This window comes from Scyliorhinus torazame, unplaced genomic scaffold (assembly GCF_047496885.1).
Source record: "Scyliorhinus torazame isolate Kashiwa2021f unplaced genomic scaffold, sScyTor2.1 scaffold_308, whole genome shotgun sequence".
In the NCBI taxonomy this organism is placed as follows: Eukaryota; Metazoa; Chordata; class Chondrichthyes; order Carcharhiniformes; family Scyliorhinidae; genus Scyliorhinus; species Scyliorhinus torazame.
In genome coordinates this window covers 201,139-225,467 of record NW_027308035.1, presented here as the reverse complement: position 1 = coordinate 225,467, position 24,329 = coordinate 201,139, and the positions used below count along the sequence as shown (strand labels likewise).

Here is a 24,329-nt window from a genome sequence, read left to right as displayed (position 1 = left end):
AGGACTGTCAGAGGATACAGCAGGATTTAGATTGTTTGGAGACTTGGGCGGAGAGATGGCAGATGGAGTTTAATCCGGACAAATGTGAGGTAATGCATTTTGGAAGGTCTAATGCAGGTAGAGAATATACAGTGAATGGTAGAACTCTCAAGAGTATTGAAAGTCAAAGAGATCTAAGAGTACAGGTCCACAGGTCACTGAAAGGGGCAACACAGGTGGAGAAGGTAGTCAAGAAGGCATACGGCATGCTTGCCTTCATTGGCCGGGGCATTGAGTATAAGAATTGGCAAGTCATGTTGCAGCTGTATAGAACCTTAGTTAGGCCACACTTGGAGTATAGTGTTCCATTGTGGTCGCCACACTACCAGAAGGATGTGGAGGCTTTAGAGAGGGTGCAGAAGAGATTTACCAGAATGTTGTCTGGTATGGAGGGCATTAGCTATGAGGAGCGGTTGAATAAACTCGGTTTGTTCTCACTGGAACGAAGGAGGTTGAGGGGCGACCTGATAGAGGTCTACAAAATTATGAGGGGCATAGACAGAGTGGATAGTCAGAGGCTTTTCCCCGGGGTAGAGGGGTCAATTACTAGGGGGCATAGGTTTAAGGTGAGAGGGGCAAGGTTTAGAGTAGATGTACGAGGCAAGTTTTTTACGCAGAGGGTAGTGGGTGCCTGGAACTCGCTACCGGAGGAGGTGGTGGAAGCAGGGACGATAGAGCCATTTAAGGGGCATCTTGACAAATACATGAATAGGATGGGAATAGAGGGATACGGACCCAGGAAGTGTAGAAGATTGTAGTTTAGTCAGGCAGCATGGTCGGCACGGGCTTGGAGGGCCGAAGGGCCTGTTCCTGTGCTGTACATTTCTTTGTTCTTTTGAGGTTGGTCTGCTCCTGTCAGAATCATAAGACAAACAGCACCACGCTCATACACTATAAGACAACCACTAGATGGCAGCACTAGATTCATGTATAAATATGTGAACTCAAAGGACCTTGAGTCTCTTCGAACCAGTGACTGGACAGCAGAGTGTTAGAGATAGATAATAGAATAGTTAACACATGTAGTTAAATATGGTTCATACTTTATTCTGAATTACTTAATCACTAGTTATAGTTTTGTAAGAGTGGACAAACTTAACATTAATCAATTTGTTCTTCATTAAATCTATTTTGCTTTGAGTTGAAGATTGGTGGTTTCCTTGGAATCACACAATCAGACCATTCTGGATATATAAAGCAAAGAGTAACGACATATTACCAACAAGTAATATAACAAATGCTAAAGGTGCTATATAAGTGCAAGCATTTGTTTCTGTTAGAAGGGTAAGATACAATACCTCCGATCAGGTAGGGGTTCTCAATATAGCGTTGTACAACATAACTTTCCACAGCAACTTCATCCTTTGTGTCATCTGCACGATTCCCATCCTAGAAAATAGAGAGACTCATTTGTTAAAATACAGACAGTTGTTTGGTCGAGAGGCTCATTTGATAAAATATAGACAAGTTTGGCATTGCAGAGCATGTGTATTTATAGAATCATAGAATCCCTACAGTGCAAAAGGAGGCCATTATGCGCAGCGAGTCTGCACCGTCCCTCCAAAAGAGCTCGCGTCCTATTCCCAAGTCGCCACCCTAAACCCGTAATCTTTTGGACACGAAGCGGCAAATTAGCACGGCAATCCATCTAACCTGCACAACTTTGGACTGTGAGAGGAAACCAGAGCACCCGGAGGAAACCCACGCAGACACGGGGAGAAAGTGCAAACTCCACACAGCCACCCGAGGTCAGGATTGAACCCGGGCCCCGGCACTGTGAGACAGCAGTGCTAACCATTGTGCCACTGTGACGCCCCATTGCTGAAAAAGACATGTTGTCGAAGCTTTTCATCTTGCACAACTCACAAGAATACAAATAGTAAAGGAAACAATAATTTATACTGGATGAGAAGGCTCATCCAGTTAGGATGACAGCTAGACAGCTGGTTTGTGATGCAGAACAAGGCCAGCAGTGCAGGTTCAATTCCCGAACCAGCTGAGAATTCTGAATTCTCCCTCTGTGTACCTGAACAGGCGCCGGAATATGGCGACTAGGGGACTTTCACAGTAACTTCATTGCAGTGTTAATGTAAGCCTATTTGTGACAATAAAGGTTATATAATTTAATTTAAGAGAGTGTTTATTGGTTGGAAAGTGAACTCTGCCATTGAGAATGCACCAAGAACAGTAGAACTGTTAACTGCTAAGTTCTTGTTCAGATTCAAACTAGGCAAGACAAATCTGATTGGTAAGCAGTACTAAAATAGACACTTGTGTTACATAATACCTACTCGGCGATTCATAAAATAATCCACCTGTCATCTAGCACACTGTTCCTCACTGAGGTTCAGTGCTCCCTGAACAGGTTGAGTGAATGTGCCCTCTGACAGAGATTCCTTCTGCCTCATTCTCTGCATTCCAGCCATTTGTCCTGCTCGGTGTCACCTCTGCCCATTCACTCCACCATTCTGTAGTCCAAAACACCCATTTGGGAAACAAGCGCTTTGTGCTGAATCTTTGAAGTCAGTACCTGCCACACCACTCGATATGGACTTCAGTAACCTGAAACAACTCTGGAAACAACAATAGCATGTACCACGAAAAACAACATAGAACATAGAACTGTACATCACAGTACAGGCCCTTCGGCCCGCGATGTTGTGCTGAACTAGTCTGAAACTAAGATCAAATCAACCTACTCCCAATCATTCTAGAGCACTCCATATGCCTATCCAACAACCGCTTGAAAGTTCCTAAAGTGCGCGACTCCACTACCATAGCTGGGAGTGCGTTCCACGCCCCAACCATTCTCTGAGTAAAGAACCTACCTCTGACATCCCTCCTATATCTTCTACCATGAACCTTATAGCTATGCCCCCTTGTAACAGCTACATCCACCCGAGGAAAAAGTCGCTGAACGTCCACTCTATCTATCCCTCTCATCACCTTATACACCTCAATTAAGTCACCACTCATCCTCCTCTGCTCCAATGAGAAAAGCCCTAGCTCCCTCAACCTTTCCTCTTAAGACCTACCCTCCAATCCAGGCAGCATCCTGGTAAATCTCCTTTGGACCCTTTCCAATGCTTCCACATCCTTCCTATAATGAGGAGACCAGAACTGCACACAATACTCCAAATGTGATCTAACCAAGCTCTTGTACAGTTGCAGCATAACCTCATGGCTCTTAAACTCAATCCCCCTGTTAATAAACGTTAACACACTATAAGGCTTTCTTCACGGCTCTATCTACTTGTGTGGCAACTTTCAGAGATCTATGGACATGAACTCTGAGATCTCTCTGTTCCTCCACATTCTTCAGAACCCTGCCGTTAACCCTATAATCCGCATTCAAATTTGTCCTACCAAAATGAATCACCTCACACTTATCACGGTTAAACTCCATCTGCCACTTTTCTGCCCAGTTCTGCATCCTATCAATGTCTTTTTGCAGCCTACAACAGCCCTCCACCTCATCCACAACTCCACCAATCTTGGTGTCATCATTAAATTTACTAACCCAACCTTCAACTCCATCATCCAAGTCACTGATAAAAATCACAAATAACAGAAGACCCAGCACTGATCCCTGTGGTACACCGCTGGTGACTGAGCTCCAGGATGAAAATTTACCATCTATCATCTTCTATGTGATAGCCAGTTACTGATCCAATCGGCCAAATTTCCCTCTGTGCATGCCTCCTTACTTTCTGCATGAGTTGACCATGGGGCACCTTATCAAACGCCTTACTAAAATCCAAGCATACGACATCAACTGCTCTACCTTCAAAATGCTGGAAAATCTCAGCAGGTCTGGCAGCATCTGTAGGGAGAGAAAAGAGCTAACGTTTCGAGTCCAATGACTCTTTGTCAAAGCAAATACCAGTGGCAATAATGAAAACCATGATAGCATCTTGATGACTCTTTAAAATAACACTGCCTGGAGTGTCTTTCCTGCTATCAAATACATATTAAGCTGCATGTACTAAGACAGGATATTTCATGCAGTATGTGCTGTAAATTACAACATTGGTGTCAAATCAGTGTGTCATGTGTATTTGAATTGATGTTTGCTAAGATGTTTACTGTATGTTTTAAAAAGGTTAACTTGAGTTTATAGAATAAACATTGTTTTGCTTTAAACAATACTTTTCCATTTCTGCTGTACCACACCTGTAGAGTGGGCCGTGTACTCCCCATACCACAATCTATTAAAAGTTGTAGGTCAGGTGAACTCCATGATACACTTTGGGGTTCTCTAAACCCTGGCCCATAACAAATTGGGGACTCATCCGGGATAAAAATCTATCTATTGGATTGGCTTAGTGAACTTAAGGACAGTGAGGGGTGAGCATACTGTGGTTGCTTTTCAGGTGTGGTATTCCAGTTTAAGTGGGGAGTGTGTTGTGGACAATGGCTCTTTCAGAGGCTGTGAAGTTTTTGGGGGTGGAGACGGTCACACGCAGTACCTTACGGACAGAGACTAAAAGCAGACTGTTAGATTTAGCAAAAACATTGCAGCTAACATTACCTGACAAAATGCGAAAAGACGAGGTAATTATGGCGGTGGCATTTAAAGTTGCCTGAGATACAGTTTGATTCATTTGAAATGGCAAAAATTCAGTTACAAATTAAACAAATGGAACACGAGAAAGAATTAAAGCAGCTTGAATACGAAAGAGAGGAAAAAGAAAGAGAGAGCGGAAAAAGAAAGAGAAAAAGATAGAGAGGAAAAAGAAAGAGAGACAGAGGAAAAAGAAAAGGAGAGAGAAGGAGAAAATAAAGAATTGCCCTGGCAGAACAAAAAGAAAGATAAAGGGAGATACAGATCAGGGAAAAAGATAGAGAGAGAGAGTTTGAACTTCAGAAAATGGCCATGAAACATGACAGTCAGTTAAAATTGGCAGATGTGAAGGGAAACGTACAATGGGAAACGACGCAGGAAGTCGGAAGGTAGTAAAACAAGGACAGAAACAAAAGGAGGAAAGTGTAAGGCAGAGAAGCCATCGTCAAAAATCAAAAAGGGCGACAGTACAAGGTACAGTGACTGAGGGGAGCTCAGTGAATAGGCCCAGTAATACTAAAAGGAATAAAACGGAAAGTAAAATCATAAATGGAAAGCGACACGGCAGGTTGTTACATGAAGATATGGGTTCAATGACAAGGAAAATTAGGAGAAAAGTTAAGAGGAAAAATAATTTAGGAGAGGTTACTGATCGAGGTGTTAAGATTCAAAACAGAGGTATAAAAGCCAACAAAAGTGTACTTTACCTGAATGCTCATAGTATTCGGAATAAGGTAACTGAGTTGATGGCGCAAATCAACGTGAATGACTATGATTTAGTGGCCATGACTGAAACATGGTTAAAGGATCGTCACGACTGGGAGTTAAATATCCAAGCATATCAAACTATACGGAAGGACAGAGTGAATGGTAAGGGAGGTGGTGTAGCTCTGTTATTTCAGGATGACATCCGAGCAATAGTAAGGGATGACATCGGTGCTATGGAGGATAAGGTTGAATCCATTTGGGTGGAAATCAGGAATAGTAAGGCGAAAAAGACGCTGATAGGAGTAGTCTATAGGTCACCAAATAGTAACATTATGGTGGGGCAGGCAATAAACAAAGAAATAACGGATGCATGTAGAAATGGTACAGCAGTTATCATGGGGGATTTTAATCTACATGTTGATTGGTTTAACCAGATCGGGCAAGGCAGCCTTGAGGAGGAGTTTATAGAATGTATCCGCGATAGTTTCCTAGAACAGTATGTAATGGAACCTATGACGGAACAAGCGGTCCTGCATCTGGTCCTGTGTAATGAGACAGGATTGATTAATGATCTCATAGTTAGGGATTCTCTCGGAAGGAGCGATCACAATATGGTGGAATTTAAAATATAGATGGAGGGTGAGAAGGTAAAATAAAACACTCGTGTTTTGTGCTTAAACAAAGGAGATTACATTGGTATGAGAGAAGAACTAGCTAAGGTAGATTGGGAGCAAAGACTTTATGGTGAAACAGTTGAGGAACAGTGGAGACCCTTCAAAGCGATTTTTCACAGTGCTCAGCAAAGGGTTATACCAACAAAAAGGAAGGACGGTAGAAAGAGGGAAAATCGACCGTGGATGTCTAAGGAAATAAGGGAGAGTATCAAATTGAAGGAAAAAGCACACAAAGTGGCAAAGATTAGTGGGAGACTAGAGGACTGGGAAATCTTTAGGGGGCAACAGAAAGCTACTAAAAAAGCTATAAAGAAGAGGAAGATAGATGATGAGAGTAAATTTGCTCAGATATAAAAACAGATAGTAAAAGTTTCTACAAATATATAAAACAAAAAAAAAGAGTGGCTAAGGTAAATATTGGTCCTTTAGAAGATGAGAAGGGAGATTTATTAATGGGAGATGAGGAAATGGCTGAGGAACTGAACAGGTTTTTTGGGTCGGTCTTCACAGTGGAAGACACAAATAACATGCCAGTGACTGATGGAGATGAGACTATGACAGGTGAGGATCTTGAGAGAATTGTTATCACTAAGGAGGTAGTGAAGGGCAAGCTAATGGGGCTAAAGGTAGACAAGTCTCCTGGCCCTGATGGAATGCATCCCAGAGTGCTAAAAGAGATGGCTAGGGAAATTGCAAATGCACTCGTGATAATTTACCAAAATTCACAAGGCTCTGGGGTGGTCCCGGCGGATTGGAAATTAGCAAACGTGATATCACTGTTTAAAAAAGGAGGTAGGCAGAAAGTGGGTAATTATAGGCCAGTGAGCTTAACTTCGGTAGTAGGGAAGATGCTGGAATCTATCATTAAGGAAGAAATAGCGAGGCATCTGGATGGAAATAGTCCCATTGGGCAGATGCAGCATGGGTTCATTTTTTTTAAATAAATATTTTATTGACAATTTTTGGTCAACCAACACAGTACATTGTGCATCCTTTACACAATATTATAACAACACAAATAACAATGACCTATTTTATAAACAAAAAATGAATAAATAATAAATAACAAAAATGAAAACTAACCCTAATTGGCAACTGCCTTATCACAAGTAACACTCTCCAAAAATATAATTTAACAGTCCAATATATAATTATCTGTCGCAACGACCTATACATATTATACAGTATATATTAACAACCCTGAGAGTCCTGCTGGTTCCTCCTCCCACCCCCCCCCCCCCCCCCCCCGACCCTGGGCTGCTGCTGCTGCCTTCTTTTTTCCATTCCATCTATCTTTCTGTGAGGTATTCGACGAACGGTTGCCACCGCCTGGTGAACCCTTGAGCCGACCCCCTTAGAACGAACTTAATCCGCTCTAGCTTTATAAACCCTGCCATGTCATTTATCCAGGTCTCCACCCCCGGGGGCTTGGCTTCTTTCCACATTAACAATATCCTGCGCCGGGCTACTAGGGACGTAAAGGCCAAAACATCGGCCTCTCTCGCCTCCTGCACTCCCGGCTCTTGTGCAACCCCAAATATAGCCAACCCCCAGCTTGGTTCGACCCGGACCCCCACTACTTTTGAAAGCACCTTTGTCACCCCCATCCAAAACCCCTGTAGTGCCGGGCATGACCAAAACATATGGGTATGATTCGCTGGGCTTCTCGAGCACCTCGCACACCTATCCTCCACCCCAAAACATTTACTGAGCCGTGCTCCAGTCATATGCGCCCTGTGTAATACCTTAAACTGAATCAGGCTTAGCCTGGCACATGAGGATGACGAGTTTACCCTGCTTAGGGCATCTGCCCACAGCCCCTCCTCAATCTCCTCCCCCAGCTCTTCTTCCCATTTCCCTTTTAGTTCATCTACCATAGTCTCCCCTTCGTCCCTCATTTCCCTATATATATCTGACACCTTACCATCCCCCACCTATGTCTTTGAGATCACTCTGTCCTGCACCTCTTGTGTCGGGAGCTGCGGGAATTCCCTCACCTGTTGCCTCGCAAAAGCCCTCAGTTGCATATACCTGAATGCATTCCCTTGGGGCAACCCATATTTCTCGGTCAGCGCTCCCAGACTCGCGAACTTCCCATCCACAAACAGATCTTTCAATTGCGTTATTCCTGCTCTTTGCCACATTCCATATCCCCCATCCATTCCCCCCGGGGCAAACCTATGGTTGTTTCTTATCGGGGACCCCCCAAGGCTCCAGTCTTTCCCCTATGCCGTCTCCACTGTCCCCAAATTTTCAGTGTAGAAACCACCACCGGGCTTGTGGTGTAGTTCCTCGGTGAGAACGGCAATGGGGCTGTCACCATAGCCTGTAGGCTAGTCCCCCTACAGGCCGCCCTCTCTAATCTCTTCCACGCCGCTCCCTCCTCCTCTCCCATCCACTTACTCACCATTGAAATATTAGCGGCCCAATAATACTCACTTAGGCTCGGTAGTGCCAGCCCCCCCCCCATTCCTGCTACGCTGTAAGAATCCCTTCCTCACTCTCGGGGTCTTCCCGGCCCACACAAAACCCATGATGCTCTTTTCAATCCTTTTAAAAAAAAGCCTTCGTGATCACCACCGGGAGGCACTGAAACACAAAGAGGAATCTCGGGAGGACCACCATCTTAACCGCCTGCACCCTCCCTGCCAGTGACAGGGATACCATATCCCATCTCTTAAAATCCTCCTCCATTTGTTCCACCAACCGCGTAAAATTTAACCTATGCAATGTGCCCCAATTCTTGGCTATCTGGATCCCCAGGTAACGAAAGTCCCCTGTTACCTTCCTCAACGGTAGGTCCTCTATTTCTCTACTCTGCTCCCCTGGATGCACCACAAACAACTCACTTTTCCCCATGTTCAATTTATACCCTGAAAAATCCCCAAACTCCCCAAGTATCCGCATTATTTCTGGCATCCCCTCCGCCGGGTCTGCCACGTATAGTAGCAAATTGTCCGCATACAAAGATACCCGGTGTTCTTCTCCTCCTCTAAGTACTCCCCTCCACTTCTTGGAACCCCTCAACGCTATCGCCAGGGGCTCAATCGCCAGTGCAAACAATAATGGGGACAGAGGGCATCCCTGCCTTGTCCCTCTATGGAGCCGAAAATATGCAGATCCCCGTCCATTCGTGACCACGCTCGCCATCGGGGCCCTATACAACAGCTGCACCCATCTAACATACCCCTCTCCAAAACCAAATCTCCTCAACACCTCCCACAAATAATCCCACTCCACTCTATCAAATGCTTTCTCGGCATCCATCGCCACTACTATCTCCGTTTCCCCCTCTGGTGGGGCCATCATCATTACCCCTAACAGCCTCCGTATATTCGTGTTCAGCTGTCTCCCCTTCACAAACCCAGTTTGGTCCTCGTGGACCACCCCGGGACACATTCCTCTATTCTCATTGCCATTACCTTGGCCAGGATCTTGGCATCTACATTTAGGAGGGAAATAGGTCTATAGGACCTGCATTGTAGCGGGTCCTTTTCCTTCTTTAAGAGAAGCGATATCGTTGCTTCAGACATAGTCGGGGGCAGTTGTCCCCTTTCCTTTGCCTCATTAAAGGTCCTCGTCAATACCGGGGCGAGCAAGTCCACATATTTTTGATAGAATTTGACTGGGAATCCATCTGGTCCCGGGGCCTTTCCCGCCTGCATGCTCCTAATTCCTTTCACCACTTCTTCTACCTCGATCTGTGCTCAGAGTCCCACCCTTTCCTGCTCTTCCACCTTGGGAAATTCCAGCCGATCCAAGAAGCCCATCATTCTCTCCCTCCCATCCGGGGGGTTGAGCTTCATATAATTTTTTATAAAATGTCTTGAACACTCCATTCACTCTCTCCGCTCCCCGCTCCATCTCTCCTTCCTCATCCCTCACTCCCCCTATTTCCCTCGCTGCTCCCCTTTTCCTCAATTGGTGTGCCAGCAACCTGCTCCCCATATTCGCACTGTACACCCTGTGCCTTCCTCCATTGTGCCTCTGCAGTGCCCGTAGTCAGCAAGTCAAATTCTACATGTAGCCTTTGCCTTTCCCTGTACAATCCCTCCTCCGGTGCTTCCGCATATTGTCTGTCCACCCTCAAAAGTTCTTGCAGCAACCGCTCCCGTTCCTTATTCTCCTGCTTCCCTTTATGTGCCCTTATTGATATCAGCTCCCCTCTAACCACCGCCTTCAACGCCTCCCAGACCACTCCCACCTGGACCTCCCCATTATCATTGAGTTCCAAGTACTTTTCAATGCACCCCCTCACCCTTAGACACACCCCCTCACCTGCCATTAGTCCCATGTCCATTCTCCAGGGTGGGCGCCCTCCTGTTTCCTCCCCTATCTCCAAGTCCACCCAGTGTGGAGCGTGATCCGAAATGGCTATAGTCGTATACTCCGTTCCCCTCACCTTCGGGATCAACGCCCTTCCCAGCACAAAAAAGTCTATTCGCGAGTAGACTTTATGGACATAGGAGAAAAACGAGAACTCCTTACTCCTATGTCTGCTAAATCTCCACGGGTCTACACCTCCCATCTGCTCCATAAAATCTTTAAGTACCTTGGCTGCTGCCGGCCTCCTTCCAGTCCTGGACTTCGACCTATCCAGCCCTGGTTCCAACACCGTATTAAAATCTCCCCCCATTATCAGCTTTCCCATCTCTAGGTCCGGAATGCGTCCTAGCATCCGCCTCATAAAATTGGCATCATCCCAGTTCGGGGCATATACGTTTACCAAAACCACCGTCTCCTCCTGTAGTTTGCCACTCACCATCACGTATCTGCCCCCGTTATCCGCCACTATAGTCTTTGCCTCGAACATTACCCGCTTCCCCACTAATATAGCCACCCCCCTGTTTTTCGCATCTAGCCCCGAATGGAACACCTGCCCCACCCATCCTTTGAGTAGCCTAACCTGGTCTATCAGTTTCAGATGCGTTTCCTGTAACATAACCACATCTGCCTTAAGTTTCTTAAGGTGTGCGAGTACCCGTGCCCTCTTTATCGGCCCGTTCAGCCCTCTCACATTCCACGTGATCAGCCGGGTTGGGGGGCTTCCTACCCCCCCCCTTGTCGATTAGCCATCACCTTTTTCCAGCTCCTCACCCGGTTCCCACGCAGCTGTATCTCCCCCAGGCGGTGCCCCCCCGCCCATCCCCTCCCATACCAGCTCCCCCCTCTCCCCAGCAGCAGCAACCCAGTAATTCCCCCCTCCCACCCCCCCCGCTAGATCCCCCGCTAGCGTAATTACTCCCCCCATGTTGCTCCCAGAAGTCAGCAAACTCTGGCCGACCTCGGCTTCCCCCCGTGACCTCGGCTCGCACCGTGCGACGCCCCCTCCTTCCTGCTTCTCTATTCCCGCCATGATTATCATAGCGCGGGAACCAAGCCCGCGCTTCTCCCTTGGCCCCGCCCCCAATGGCCAACGCCCCATCTCCTCCACCTTCCCTCCTCCCCCATCACCACCTGTGGAAGAGAGAAAAGTTACCACATCGCAGGATTCGTACATAAAACTCCTCTTTCCCCCCTTTTTAACCCCCCTCTTTGCCCCCCACATTCGCCCCACCACTTTGTTCAAACGTTCTTTTTAATAACCCGCTCATTCCAGTTTTTCTTCCACAATAAAAGTCCACGCTTCATCCGCCGTCTCAAAGTAGTGGTGCCTCCCTCGATATGTGACCCACAGTCTTGCCGGTTGCAGCATTCCAAATTTTATCTTCTTTTTATGAAGCACCGCCTTGGCCCGATTAAAGCTCGCCCTCCTTCTCGCCACCTCCGCACTCCAGTCTTGATAAACGCGGATCACCGCGTTCTCCCATTTACTGCTCCGAGTTTTCTTCGCCCATCTAAGGACCATTTCTCTATCCTTAAAACGGAGGAATCTCACCACTATGGCTCTGGGAATTTCTCCTGCTCTCGGCCCTCGCGCCATCACTCGGTATGCTCCCTCCACCTCCAACGGACCCGCCGGGGCCTCCGCTCCCATTAACGAGTGCAGCATCGTGCTCACATATGCCCCGACGTCCGCTCCCTCCACACCTTCAGGAAGACCAAGAATCCTCAGGTTGTTCCTCCTTGCGTTGTTCTCCAGTGCCTCCAACCTTTCCACACATCGTTTCTGATGTGCCTCATGCGTCTCCGTCTTCACCACCAGGCCCTGTATGTCGTCCTCATTCTCGGCTGCCTTTGCCTTCACGACCCGAAGCACCCGCTCCTGGGTCTTTTGTTCCTCCTTTAGCCCTTCGATCGCCTGTAGTATCGGGGCCAACAGCTCTTTCTTCATTTCCTTTTTGAGCTCTTCCACACAGCATTTCAAGAACTCTTGTTGTTCAGGGCCCCATGTTAAACTGCCACCTTCCGACGCCATCTTGGTTTTTGCTTGCCTTCCTTGCCGCTGTTCTAAAGGATCCACTGCAATCCGGCCACTTTCTCCTCCTTTTTTCATCCGTATCCAGGGGGGATTCCCTTCTGGTTTACCGCACAGTGTTTTTAGCCGTCAAAATTGCCGTTGGGGCTCCAATCAAGAGCCCAAAAGTCCGTTTCACCGGGAGCTGCCGAAACGTGCGACTCAGCTGGTCATCGCCGCACCCGGAAGTCCGCAGCATGGGTTCATAAAGGGCAGGTCGTGCCTAACTAATTTAGTGGAATTTTTTGAGGACATTACCAGTGCGGTAGATAACGGGGAGCCAATGGATGTGGTATATCTGGATTTCCAGAAAGCCTTTGACAAGGTGCCACACAAAAGGTTGCTGCATAAGATAAAGATACATGGCATTAAGGGGAAAGTAGTAGCATGGATAGAGGATTGGTGAATTAATAGAAAGCAAAGAGTGGGGATTAATGGGTGTTTCTCTGGTTGGCAATCAGTAGCTAGTGGTGTCCCTCAGGGATCAATGTTGGGCCCGCAACTGTTCACAATTTACATAGATGATTTGGAGTTGGGGACCAAGGGCAATGTGTCCAGGTTTGCAGACGACACTAAGATAAGTGGTAAAGCAAAAAGTGCAGAGGATACTGGAAGTCTGCAGAGGGATTTGGATAGGCTAAGTGAATGGGCTAGGGTCTGGTAGATGGAATACAATGTTGACAAATGTGAGGTTATCCATTTTGGTAGGAATAACAGCAAAAGGGATTATTATTTAAAAGATAAAATATTAAAACATGCTGCTGTGCAGAGAGACCTGGGTGTGCTAGTGCATGAGTCGCAAAAAGTTGGTTTACAGATGCAACAGGTGATTAAGAAGGCAAATGGAATGTTGTCCTTCATTGCTAGAGGGATGGAGTTTAAGACTCGGGAGCTTATGCTGCAATTGTATAAGGTGTTAGTGAGGCCACACCTGGAGTATTGTGTTCCGTTTTGGTCTCCTTACTTGAGAAAGGACGTACTGGCATTGGAAGGGTGTGCAGAGGAGATTCACTAGGTTAATCCCAGAGCTGAAGGGGTTGGATTACGAGGAGAGGTTGAGTAGACTGGGACTGTACTCGTTAGAATTTAGAAGGATGAGGGGGGGTCTTATAGAAACATATAAAATTATGAAGGGAATAGATAGGATAGATGCGGGCAGGTTGTTTCCACTGGCGGGTGAAAGCAGAACTAGGGGGCATAGCCTCAAAATAAGGGGAAGTAGATTTAGGACTGAGTTTAGGAGGAACTTCTTGACCCAAAGTGTTGTGAATCTATGGAATTCCTTGCCCAGTGAAGCAGTGGAGGCTCCTTCATTAAATGTTTTTAAGATAAAGATAGATAGTTTTTTGAAGAATAAAGAGATTAAGGGTTATGGTGTTCGGGCCGGAAAGCGGAGCTGAGACAACAAAAGATCAGCCATGATCTCATTGAATGGTGGAGCAGGCTCGCGGGACCAGATGGCCTACTCCTGCTCCTAGTTCTTATGTTCTAAATTGGTTGACACAAATAACATGCCAGTGACTGATAAAAATGAGGTTATGACAGGTGAGGACCTTGAGATGATTGTTATCACTAAGGAGGTAGTGATGGGCAAGCTGATGGGGCTAAAGGTAAACAAGTCTCCTGGCCCTGATGGAATGCATCCCAGAGTGCTAAAAGAGATGGCTAGGGAAATTGCAAATGCACTCGTGATAATTTACCAAAATTCACCAGACTCTGGAGTGGTCCCGGCGGATTGGAAATTAGCAAACGTGACACCACTGTTTAAAAAAGGAGGTAGGCAGAAAGCGGGTAATTATAGACCAGTTAACTTAACTTCTGTAGTAGGGAAGATGCTGGAATCTATCATCAAGGAAGAAATAGTGAGGCAGCTGGATGGAAATTGTCCCATTGGGCAGACGCAGCATGGGTTCATAAAGGGCAGGTCATGCCGAACTAATTTAGTGGAAGTTTTAGAGGACATTACCAGTGCGGTAGATAACGGGGAGCCAATGATGTGGTATATCTGGATTTCCAGAAAGCTTTTGACAAGGTGCCACACAAAAGGTTGCTGCATAAGATAAAGGTGCATGGCATTAAGGGTAAAGTAGTAGCATGGATAGAGGATTGGTTAATTAATAGAAAGCAAAGAGTGGGGATTAATGGGTGTTTCTCTGGTTGGCAATCAGTAGCTAGTGGTTGGGTCCACAATTGTTCACAATTTACATAGAAGATTTGGAGTTGGGGACCAAGGGCAATGTGTCCAAGTTTGCAAATGACACTAAGATGAGTGGTAAAGCAAAAGGTGCAGAGGATAATGGAAGTCTGCAGAGGGATTTGGATAGGTTAAGTGAATGGGCTCGGGAATACAATGTTGGCAAATGTGAGGTTATCCATTTTGGTAGGAATGACAGCAAAAGGGATTATTATTTAAATGATAAAATATTAAAACCTGCTGCTTTGCAGAGAGACCTGGGTGTGCTAGTGCATGAGTCACAAAATGTTGGTTTACAGGTGCAACAGGTGATTAAGAAGGCAAATGGAATTTTGTCCTTCATTGCTAGAGGGATGCAGTTTAAGACTAGGGAGGTTATGCTGCAATTGTATAAGGTGTTAGTGAGGCCACACCTGGAGTATTGTTATCAGTTTTGGTCTCCTTACCTGAGAAAGGACGTACTGGCGCTGGAGGGTGTGCAGAGGAGATTCACTAGGTTAATTCCAGAGCTGAAGGGGTTGGATTACAAGGAGAGGTTGAGTAGCCTGGGACTATACTCGTTGGAATTTAGAAGGATGCGGGGGGATCTTATAGAAACATATACAATTATAAATGGAATAGATAGCATAGATGTGGGCAGGTTGTTTCCAATGGCAGGGGAAAGCAGCACTAGGGGGCATAGCATCAAAATAAGGGGAAGTAGATTTAGGACTGAGCTTAGGAGGAACTTCTTCACCCAAAGGGTTGTGAATCTATGGAATTCCTTGCCCAGGGAAGCAGTGGAGGCTCCTTCATTAAATGTTTTTAAAATAAAGATAGATAGTTTTTTGAAGAATAAAGGGATTAAGGGTTATGGTGTTCGGGCCGGAAAGTGGAGCTGAGACAACAAAAGATCAGCCATGATCTCATTGAATGGTGGATCAGGCTCTAGGGGCCAGATGGCCTACTCCTGCTCCTAGTTCTTATGTTTTTATGTTCTTATGGATGATAGTGATGAGGGTAGTGAGAAAGAGCGTCAAAGTCGAAGGCTTGATGGAGAGCTATTTAAATATGTCCAAGCATTGCCATGGTTTGACGAGAAGGAGGTAGAAGCCTTTTTCATTTCATTTGAGAAGGTATCTAAACAAATGAAATGGCCATAGGACATATGGGTATTACTGATTGAAACAAAGCTGATAGGTAGGGCTAGTGAAGTGTTTGCATCAATACCGGAGGAGGTATCTGGGACATATGAGGAGGTGAAAAATATCCATCTTAGGTGCATATGAACCAGTGCCTGAAATCTACAGACAAAGGTTTAGAAATTTAAGGAAATAATTTGGTTAAACATACATGGACTTTGAAAGGATCAAACAGAGTAATATTGATAGGTGGATAAGGGCTTTGAAAATAGACCAAACGTATGAATCTCTCAGAGAAATTATACTTTTGGAGGAGTTTAAAAATTAAATTCCTGATGTAGTGAGAACTCATGTGGAAGAGCAGAGGGTTAAAACTGCAAGGTTAGCAGCAGAAATGGCAGATGATTATGAATTAGTTCATACATCAAAGCTTAGTTTCCGACACCAGTTTCAGCCTGTGAGGGATAGAAACTAGGGACATGAAAAATACTCAAGTGGTAAAGGTAAAGGTGATCTGATGAGAGATAACAAGGAGAGTGTACCTCAGATTAAAAAAGAAATCCAGGAGAGTGGAAAAGAAATGAAAAGTTTCAAATGTTTTCACTGTAATAAACTAGGCCATGTAAAGTCATAGTGTTGGTGGTTGAAGAAAAGCACTGGGAAGGCTGATGTTGTAAAACAGGATCAGACAGTGGGATTTGTTAAAGTGGTAAAGGAAAGCCCAAGTGAAGCGAAGGAGGGGCAAAAGATTGAACAGCCTGATCAAGAAGTGATTGATAAGAAGGTGCTAGATCACTTTAAAGAATTTACTTGTGTGGGTAAAGTTTACTCATGTGTATCAGGGGGAGCAGGTAAAGAAATCACAATTTTAAAAGATACGGGAGCTAGTCAATCTTTAATGGTAAGAGATGAGAAGTTATGTAGTTTGGAAAGAATGTTGCCAGAAAAGGTGGTAATATGTGGAACTCAGGGGGAGAGGAGTAGTGTTCCATTATATAAGGCAAGGTTGGAAAGTCCAGTGAAGAGTGGTGAAGTGGTAGGAGGAGTAACAGAGAAACTATCTTGTCCAGGAATACAGTTTATCTTGGGTAATGATATAGCTGGAACGCAGGTGGGAGTGATGCCTACCGTGGTTGATAAGCCAGTGGAAAATCAACAGCCGAAGTATTAAAGGACGAGTATCCTGGGATTTTTCCGGATTGTGTCACAAAGTCACAGGTTAAGACAAGAGGAGAAATCAAAGAGTGAAGATGAAGTTGAAGTGCAATTATCAGAAATGATTTTTAATCAAATGGTTGAAAAAAAACAAGAACAGGTGGAGGATGATGCCGATATTTTTAAGTTCAGGAAAATTGGCAGAGTTACAACAGAAAGATGTAGAAATAAAACGGATGTATCAGACAGCATACACGGAAGAGGAATCTGAGTGTATGCCAGAGTGTTATTGCCGTAAAAGTAATGTCTTGATGAGAAAATGGAGACCGTTGCATATGCAGGCGGATGAAAAGTGGGCAGAAGTTCATCAAGTAGTATTGCCGGTAGGGTATAGAAAGGAGGTGTTGCGAGTTGCACATGATGTACCAGTGGGAGGTCATTTGGAATGAGGAAAACTCAAGCTAAAATCCAAAAACATTTTTATTGGCCTGGACTACATAAAGATGTAGTTCAATTTTGTCAATCATGTCACACATGTCAAGTGATAGGGAAACCTCAAGCAGTGATAAAACCAGCACCCTTAATACCCATTCCAGCATTTGAGGAACCTTTTGCAAGGGTCCTGCTGCTTTGCAGAGAGACCTGGGTGTGCTAGTGCATGAGTCACAAAATGTTGGTTTACAGGTGCAACAGGTGATTAAGAAGGCAAATGGAATTTTGTCCTTCATTGCTTGAGGGATGCAGTTTAAGACTATTTGCGTAGGACCGCTTCCTAAAACGAAAAGTGGGAATCAATCTCTTTTGATGAAAATGGATGTGTCTACTAGGTTTCCAGAGGCCATTCCAGTCGGTAATATTACAGCTAAAAGGATTGTGGAGGAGTTACTTAAATTGTTTACTAGATATGGACTACCCACAGAAATACAATGGGATCAAGGATTATTAACCTCAAGGTTATTCAAAGAAGTTATGGATAGCTTAGGAATAAAACAATTTAAATCAACTGCGTACCATCCAGAATTGCAGGGAGCATTACAAAAGGTGGCATCAGACATTAAAGACAATGTTGAGGGCTTATTGTCACGATTATCCAGAGGATTGGGATAAAGGAATTCCATTTTACTGTTTGCAATTAGGGATTATTGCTAACTTTTGGTTGGCTCTTAAATGTTGCTCGTTGTGTCTTTACTTTTATTTGCTCTGTTTCTATAACCTTTGCTCTAGAGTCGCCAGGTATCTTTATGATACCACCACGAGGTTCAAGTTCAAGTGCTGATCAATAACTCAATACACCAGTTAGTACGTTTCAAATCAAAACACATTTATTATACACAGGCAATCACTACTCATGTATAAAACTCTACTTACTAGACTATCTCTCACACTAAAAGGCCTATACTTAGCTTTGGAACTGGCCCACCAGGTCAGGGGAACAAATGGCCTTGCGTTCAATTCTGAATCTACAGGATTCAAAGCTGGTATAGACTGGTAGCTAGGAGCGCCTATCTCGTAGCGTGCGTTGACTGGAGACTTACTTGGTTGGTGCAGTAACTAGGCGGGTCACATTCAAGGGTTGTTTCGAGCTGCCGAGAGACCCTGTCAAGAAGGACGAATTGAACTTGGAGACTCTACTTTATAGTCCCCAGGGGCTTCGCGCCATTCGGGGCGGACCCCGTACCTGGTTCCAAGTGATTGGACTGAGTTCTGATCACTTGGATCAATTTCTCCAATACTAGAGCTGTTCCCTGATCGCTGGGCGGTCCCTAAGTGTTCGTTGGCCTTCCTTTGTCTTGGCTCTTGCTGGCGCCGAGGAGTCTGGCTTGGCTTTGTTTACTTTAACTGTTTCCAATTGTTCCCGGGGATCGCTCATCGATATGTAGATGGTTGTTAGTTTCAATGCTGTCTGGGTTTCTGCAAGTTCTAATACACAGGAAACTTTGCACCTGCTTGTTTCTCCTGCGTTGGCTGAATTTCCCTGCATCCTTAGCGGATCTCCATTTTAAGTCGGGAAGTGGCCAACCCAGGTGGCTACAGCGATGGCTTCCATGGCCTCTATACTGACCATAACTATGTAAGAAATTTTTAAGTGACAATTCTAAGTGGCGCTATGTCACAACAGGGACATGCATTACAACATTTAAAAAAACGGTACCTCTAACTATCTTCTATAAACTACACTCACTTAAACATCCAATCATACTAACTTCCTAACAATACAAAAATAATAGCAGCATTCACATTTTCCTCTGGCTTGGCGGTCAAGCTCAGAGTTGTACAATCTCTCAGTTGTCTTTATTCACAAATGACGCCAAATGAATGTCCTTTATTGTAGATCAAGGGGTTCGGGGGCCTGGTGAAAACCGAAAATAGGGGATCTCATCCTGTATACCGGGGTGCGAGAGCGGTAGGCTCTCCTCCACCATTTCCTCATGCGGATAGTCTGCACGATGCTGCAGAATATCGCCAATGCTAGAAGGGATTCAATTACGTATGAAAGGGAGTACCACGTTATAAACCTATCACACTATGATGGTGTGTTGTTACTTGTCACTGGGCTCTGGGTGCTATGGGGAAGTGAATCATTGACGGCCGGGGGGGGGGGTTGGGGTCAGGAGGTTCGCATTCGCGCGTAACCGAATACAAATTATAATAACGAAAAACACGTATGATGTCTTCATTGTTCTCTTCTCTTCCTTTTCGTCGGTTCTCTCTTCCTGGAGCTTCTGGAATTCTGTGAATCAAGCATAGTTTCTGTTACTATCTTGTTTAATATCTTGTATGTTAGCATGTCTGTCTTTTGGTGCCAATCTCCCTTCATAATTGGTCACCATGTGTGATTCCCTCATTTTTTTTTTAAACAGAAAAGTTGGACTAGACATCTAAGAAAATACTGCCGTACTGCAAGCCGTCTCACAGACTGTGTGATTTACCATCCCAATGTTTGAGGATGTAAATAGCATAGGGAAGCAATCCTGAGGGTTGCTAAAACCAAACAAAAGAATTTTGAACGTAATCGAGCCAAAATGGGGTGCGTATGGGCCGCGGCGGGTAAGATTTGGATGGAATCCCTGGGCAGGATGGTGATCAATGCCGTATGTGCTCTACCAGAGCGTAGCTGACCAGAGGGGGGTCCTCAGGCAGGGCAGAGACCAATGCCGTTTCTCGGTGATACCGAATGTCCTGTCCCATGCTTTGTCCAAAATGTGCCGGAGCAATGGGGCTGAAGGGAGGAGTTTTCCATCCACGGAAACAAATCCTCTTGCTTTCCACAGGAGTAGGAATTCTGTGAGGCTGTCCGAGTATATGTCTGCTGGGCTGGGGAAGGAATCTGGGTGATCAACAATGTATGCAATGGCTGCTAGTTCTGCCGCCTGCGTGCCTAAATGTCCTGGCAGTATTAACGAGATTTCGTCTTGGGCGCGTCCCTGCGCGTCCTCAACATAGATGCCGCATCCTGTAATGCGCTTCCCGTTTAATATAGTGGAAGAACCATCCACATATATTCTCAAGGGTGCACACGTGTCTGTGTGCTGGGGGCTCTGGGGTGAACTACCTATCTTTTTGGGGGGTGTTTTCGCGATAAAGGGGCCAGTGTTGTGGTGTGGTGAGATGATTTCACATTCGTGGGGGGAGCCTCGGTACTGAAGGTTGTCGGCTAGGAAAGTGTGGGTCTTGGTCCTTTTAATAGTGATGTCCCGTCCCTGCAAAAGAAGGGTCCATCTGGCTGCTCTGATCTGGCTTACTGTACCGTCCTTAAGGTGTCCGTCTAGTAAAAGTTGGGTGGGGGTGTGTTCCGTGAGGATTGTGATGGGGTTTAGTCCGGGGATATATGAAAAGTATTGAACTGCCCAGAAGACTGCGAGCAGGTGCCTTTCACAGGCCGAAAATCCCAGCTCCACAGGATCTAAAACTCTGGAGGCGTAAGCCACGGGTCTTAACTGTTCGTGCTGTTCCTGGAGGAGCACGGCCGAAAGGGTACGATCTGTGCTAGCTATCTCTATACCATAAGGGGAAAGCCGGTCTTGAACCTGTAGTGCGGGGGCTGCAATGAGTGCGCGCTTGAAAGCATCTATAGCATTCATGTGCTGCGGAAGCCATTCCCAAGAGGCTCCTTTCTTTAGGAGGGCTGAGAGGGGTGCTGCCTTGCTGGCGAAACCGTCAATATGGTTTCGGCAATAGCCAACCAGTCCTAAAAACGACCGGAGGGCGGAAACATTCTGGGGAAGGGGCAATTTGACAATCGAGTCAATCCTTTTATGCTCGATCTCGTGTTTACCATGCGTGATAATTGTTCCCAAATGTACCACTTTGTTTTCCAAAAGTTGGGCCTTCTTGGGGTTCACTTTACATCCAATTCGCTGTAGGAGTTTCCAGGAGTTCGGACAGAAGCGCAATGTGCTCTGCCTTGGTGTCTGTCTGCAGTAATAGGACGTCTACATACTGGACCAGACATTCAGGGCGAGAAAAGTTTGATAAACCATTGGCTAGCTGTCGGTGGAAAATGGAGGGGGAGTTGTGGAATCCTTGTGGGAGGCATGTCCACGTATACTGCTGACCTTCAAAAGGGAAGGCAAATTTGTACTGGCACACTTTTGCCAATGGAATGGACCAGAATCCGTTGCTGATGTCCAAAACAATAAAATATCGTGAGTTGAGTCCCTGTTTAAGCATGGTCTCGGGACTTGTGGCTACTGTGGGGGCTGCTGCGGGGGTGACTTTGTTGAGTTCCCGGTAATCGATGGTCAGTCGCCATGATCCATCGGGTTTTCTCACTGGCCAAATCGAGGCATTATTAGTAGAGGCTACTGATCTAAGTAGGCCTTGTTCTAATAAACTATCAATGATTTTGAGATTTCTCCCTCTGCCTCTTGGGGAAATCCATATTGCTTCTGGAGTCTAGGGTCAGGTCCAGTTATTTGTACCGAACCAACCATCCTGCTGCAGTCATGGTTTATGACTTGCAAATGTGGTCCTGTGCTTCTGAAGAACTGCCCTAACCTGTTTGTCTGTGCTAATCGTGGTCGGGTCAAACCAAAAATCGCCGACTGCGCTAATCTTATTAGCATACTCACCTACTGTGAGCGTTGCGGGGGCTCTTGCTGACTTTGTCATTTTCCAGACACATTGATACTGGGTCAAATGATAGGTTGTGGGAGTTCATGAAATCGACGCCCAATATGTGTTCTGCTGTGTGGGGCAGATCAACCAAAACTATGGGGTATTTTGTTGTAATGTTGCCAATTTGAAAGGGTACAGGGGCTGTGACGTGTCCCTGTTGTGAGTGGCCTGTGAAGCCGCTGACGGTGATTGTGGCTGTAGTGGGCCACGTGTCTTTTTGGAACATGCTGGAGGAATTAATTGTGGTGCGGGACCCTCCTGTGTCCCAGAGAAATTCGATGGGCTGTCCCCATATCTTTGCTGCAACGACTGGTCGGCCGGACCTATCCCAAAGGGTGTCGCATACCCAGGCGGGGGAGCCCGAATACCGTCAGTCAGTTCCGTTCATGTCTGTCTGATCTGAACGGGTGCTTACACTATGTATGGGCTTTGTCCTGTTACTATTCAGAGTGCCTGCCTTCTGGGCTCTCTATGGCTTTCGTGGGGCATTGCACTTTCGTGCAAAGTGACCTAATTGTCCACAGTTGTAACGCTCCTGTGGTTTCTGTGGGGGGCTGTTCATGCCTTTGTTCACCCATGCGGGCTTCTGGTGTGCTCCAACTGCTTGGATATCTGCCTCTGCCTGCTGTTCTTCGGGTTTTCTAATCGCGGGTTTGTTGAGGACAGATTGCTCCCAAGAGCGGGACAACCTTTTAAAAACCCACTTTTCGTTGTGCGTTTCTTCCGAGGGGTCAGAGTTAGTACACGCTTTTTGTCCTGCCTCTGTGGCATGGGAGATAAGGGTGCGCGTCCATTTGGCCATGTTGTCTGGGGACAAATGGGCGCGGTCTAAGTTTCCGAAAACGGCTGTAAAATGGATCCACAGGCGTCCAGCAAACGCTGTGGGGTGTTCTGTTTTCTTCTGCCTGCACTTGGAACATAGAACATTACAGCGCAGTACAGGCCCTTCGGCCCTCGATGTTGCGCCGACCTGTGAAACCACTCTAAAGCCCATCTACATGATTCCCTTATTGTCCATATGTCTACCCAATGACCATTTGAATGCCCTTAGTGTTGGCGAATCCACTACTGTTGCAGGCAGGGCACTCCACGCTCTTACTACTCTCTGAGTAAAGAACCTACCTCTGACATCTGTCTTGTATCTATCTCCCCTCAATTTAAAGTTATGTCCCCTCATGCTAGACATCACCATCCAAGGAAAAAGGCTCGCATTGTCCACCCTATCCAATCCTCTGATCATCTTGTATGCCTCAATTAAGTCACCTCTTAACCTTCTTCTCTCTAACGAAAACAGCCTCAAGTCCCTCAGCCTTTCCTCATAAGATCTTCCCTCCATACCAGGCAACATTCTGGTAAATCTCCTCTCCACCCTTTCCAATGCTTCCACATCCTTCCTATAATGCGGCGACCAGAATTGCATGCAATACTCCAAATGCAGCCGCACCAGAGTTTTGTACAGCTGCAACATCTCATGGCTCCGAAACTCAATCCCTCTCCCAATACACCTTCTTGACAACCCTCTCAACCTGAGTGGCAACTTCCAGGGATCTATGGACATGGACACCGAGATCTCTCTGCTCATTCACACTGCCAAGAATCTTACCATTAGCCCAGTACTCTGTCTTCCTGTTATTCCTTCCAAAATGAATCACCTCACACTTTTCTGCATTAACCTCCATTTGCCACCTCTCAGCCCAGCACTGCAGCTTATCTATGTCCCTCTGTAACTTGTAACATCCTTCCGCACTGTCCACAACGCCACCGACTTTAGTGTCATCTGCAAATTTACTCACCCATCCTTCTACGCCCTCCTCCAGATCATTTATAAAAATGACAAACAGCAACGGCCCCAGAACAGATCCTTGTGGCACACCACTAGTAACTGGACTCCAGTCTGAACATTTCCCATCAACCACCACCCTTTGTCTTCTTCCAGCTAGCCAATTTCTAATCCAAATTGCTAAATCTCCCTGAATCCCATGCTTCCGTATTTTCTGCAGTAGCCTACCGTGGGGAACCTTATCAAACGCTTTACTGAAATCCATATATACCACATCAACTGCTTTACCCTCATCCACCTGTTTGGTCACCTTCTCAAAGAACTCAATAAGGTTTGTGAGGCACGACCTACCCTTCACAAAACCATGTTGACTATCTCTAATCAAATTATTCCTTTCCAGGTGATTATACACCCTATCTCTTATAAATCTTTCCAAGATTTTGCCCACAATAGAAGTAAGGCTCACTGGTCTATAGTTACCGGGATTGTCTCTGCTCCCCTTCTTGAACAAGGGGACAACATTTGCTATCCTCCAATCTTCTGGCACTATTCCTGGAGACAAAGATGACTTAAAGATCA

General features: G+C 45.8%; 1 protein-coding gene across 1 annotated transcript in view; it reads right to left on the bottom strand.

The window, feature by feature from the left end:
- Nucleotides 1–1,065: 1,065 nt before the first annotated feature.
- Nucleotides 1,066–24,329, bottom strand: part of LOC140406142 (probable tubulin polyglutamylase TTLL9) — a 223,315-nt gene continuing 200,051 nt past the window's right edge. Inside the window, exon 5 of the mRNA XM_072494285.1 lies at nucleotides 1,066–1,428. Within this exon, the coding sequence (XP_072350386.1) occupies nucleotides 1,255–1,428 (174 nt within the window). The 3' untranslated portion in view covers nucleotides 1,066–1,254. The remainder of the gene's footprint in view (nucleotides 1,429–24,329) is intronic.